The 2,177-nt window shown below is 43.3% G+C and overlaps 1 protein-coding gene across 1 annotated transcript in view; it reads right to left on the bottom strand.

The window, feature by feature from the left end:
- The window catches only part of HLCS (holocarboxylase synthetase (biotin-(proprionyl-CoA-carboxylase (ATP-hydrolysing)) ligase)), a 245,775-nt gene that overhangs the window by 169,336 nt on the left and 74,262 nt on the right, over positions 1-2,177 (bottom strand). The window contains exon 5 of the mRNA XM_011987739.1: positions 1,142-1,413. Within this exon, the coding sequence (XP_011843129.1) occupies positions 1,142-1,413 (272 nt within the window). The remainder of the gene's footprint in view (positions 1-1,141; positions 1,414-2,177) is intronic.

Here is a 2,177-nt window from a genome sequence, read left to right on the forward strand (position 1 = left end):
CCCGCCACCACGCCCAGCTAATTTTTTGTATTTTTAGTAGAGACGGGGTTTCACCGTGTTAGCCAGGATGGTCTCGATCTCCAGACCTCGTGATTCGCCCGCCTCGGCATCCCAAAGTGCTGGGATTACAGGAGTGAGCCACCGTGCCCAGCCTATACCCCAATTTTTAAAACTAAAATAGTATTAGTACTATTGGGGAGTTTAAAACAATTCCTTTATTTTCCATTTTTTAATCTTTAGTCAGAGTCTACATAACAGAAGGAATCAAAAGGAAAACTTGCAATAAGAGTAAATTTCAAATATCCAAATGGGGTTATGGACTGCTTTAGAAAAGGTACTGGGGCTGAGCATGGTGGCTCACGCCTAAAATCCCAGCACTCTGGGAGGCTGAGTCAGGAGGATCACTTGAACCCAGGAGTTCGAGGCCAGCCTGGGCAACATGGAGAAGCCCTGTCTCTACCAAAAACACAAAACTTAGCTGGGCATGGTGACGTGTGCCTATAGTCCCAGCTACTTGGGAGGCTGAGGCAGGAGCAACCCTCGAGCTCAGAAGGTCGAGGCTGCAGTGAGCCGCGATTATACCACTGGACTCCAGTCTGGGTGACAGAGCAAGATCCTGTTTCCAAAAATAAATAAATAAATAAATAAAAGTATTGGATAGCAATGTACTAAAAACACTTTTCAAAATACAAAGCTCTGACTTTTTTCAATTTACACAGCTTAGATGCCATTCAAACTTCCTATTCAAATGCCCCTGAAAAACATCTTAAATTAAATGTCTAACACTGATTGTAACTGCACAAAAGAAGAATGATAACCTGAGCAATAATGCCACCGGTTACACATATTTTTTCATATCAGTTTATCAAAGAACATTTTGAAGGCCTGATTCAAGGAAGCAAGACACAAAGCACAACCAACCACCTTCCATTCCCATAAAAAACAAATCTGTGATCAAAGAACTTCACCTTTCTTCTCCACAATTTAACTCTTCTGGGACAAGAGTACTTCCGCCTTGCTAATAGGTCTCGTCAAATGCATTCCTCTACAACTCTATCCCCTCCTTCACTGTTGGTAAGAGAGGATGCTCAACGGAACAGGATTCCTCCGAGCAGATGCAGGAGGCCTGCTCACACCTTACCCATCCAGGAGACGCATCGTTGTGGGGGTCACTTCGGCAAACAAAATTACTTTCCCCAACTGCTTGGTCTGCAGATTTTGGCGATAGATCTCCAAGTTGAAATTTTCTGATGAGAAGGCCTCCATGTTGGTCACTACAGGTATACAAGATGGGGTTATTTCTACTTCAGACACGTAGGATGAAACAAATCTAAGAGAGAGCTGGCTGGATTTTATTTCTCCCTCGGCGTCCACGTGTTTCCCAAGCCACTGCATAAGAGGATCCCGGATTTCCTGTGTCATAAAGAAAGAAATGAGGAGGTCGTAATTTGGCATTACATTAGATCATGGCAGCTTTTCCTTATAATGCCATTTTGGTAATATGAGTACTTCCTAATTCACAACCAATAAAAGCTGGATTAACATATTCCATACATCTAAAATGATTAGACAATATGATAACCATATACTTAGTATGCTTATACTATAAAATAAGCTGTTCAGAAACCAGGATCCAAGAAAATCAGTTCAGTTCATGATTATACTTCCTATCTCACATTCTGTCATGATTTTCAAGATGCCCCTCCAGTCCAGAGTTCATAAGTAGTTCTCCAGTCCTCTGTGCATTTTATCCTCCGTGCATTTTATGGAAAACTTTTATCTTTTTGCCCCACAAAGAAATTCATTATCCTATCTGCAAAAACAACAACAGGAAACCCTGGGGGAAAGAAATCACGGAACACAAAGCACGAAAATATGAGAACACTCGGTCTCGGCCTCACATCTTAGAGAACCTCCACTTCCTCCTGTAAAGACAAGCCAACTTGATCACCGACCAGGAAGACACTAATCTTCACAAAGGGAAAGTGGGGTACCCCAAAGCTGACTTCTGTTTCCCCCAAATGGAGGTACAAGGAGGAGAAGGAAGGCAAAACCTAGAAGAGACGTTGCCCAATCCAGGCGCAGAGCTCTCTATTCTACCTGTGAAACCACAAACCTGGAGGAGGTTCCCCCACCCCGGACCTTAGAGGTCCCAGAGGCCTTCCTCAAGGGTGGTT

Source organism: Mandrillus leucophaeus, unplaced genomic scaffold (assembly GCF_000951045.1).
Source record: "Mandrillus leucophaeus isolate KB7577 unplaced genomic scaffold, Mleu.le_1.0 Scaffold315, whole genome shotgun sequence".
NCBI lineage: Eukaryota > Metazoa > Chordata > Mammalia > Primates > Cercopithecidae > Mandrillus > Mandrillus leucophaeus.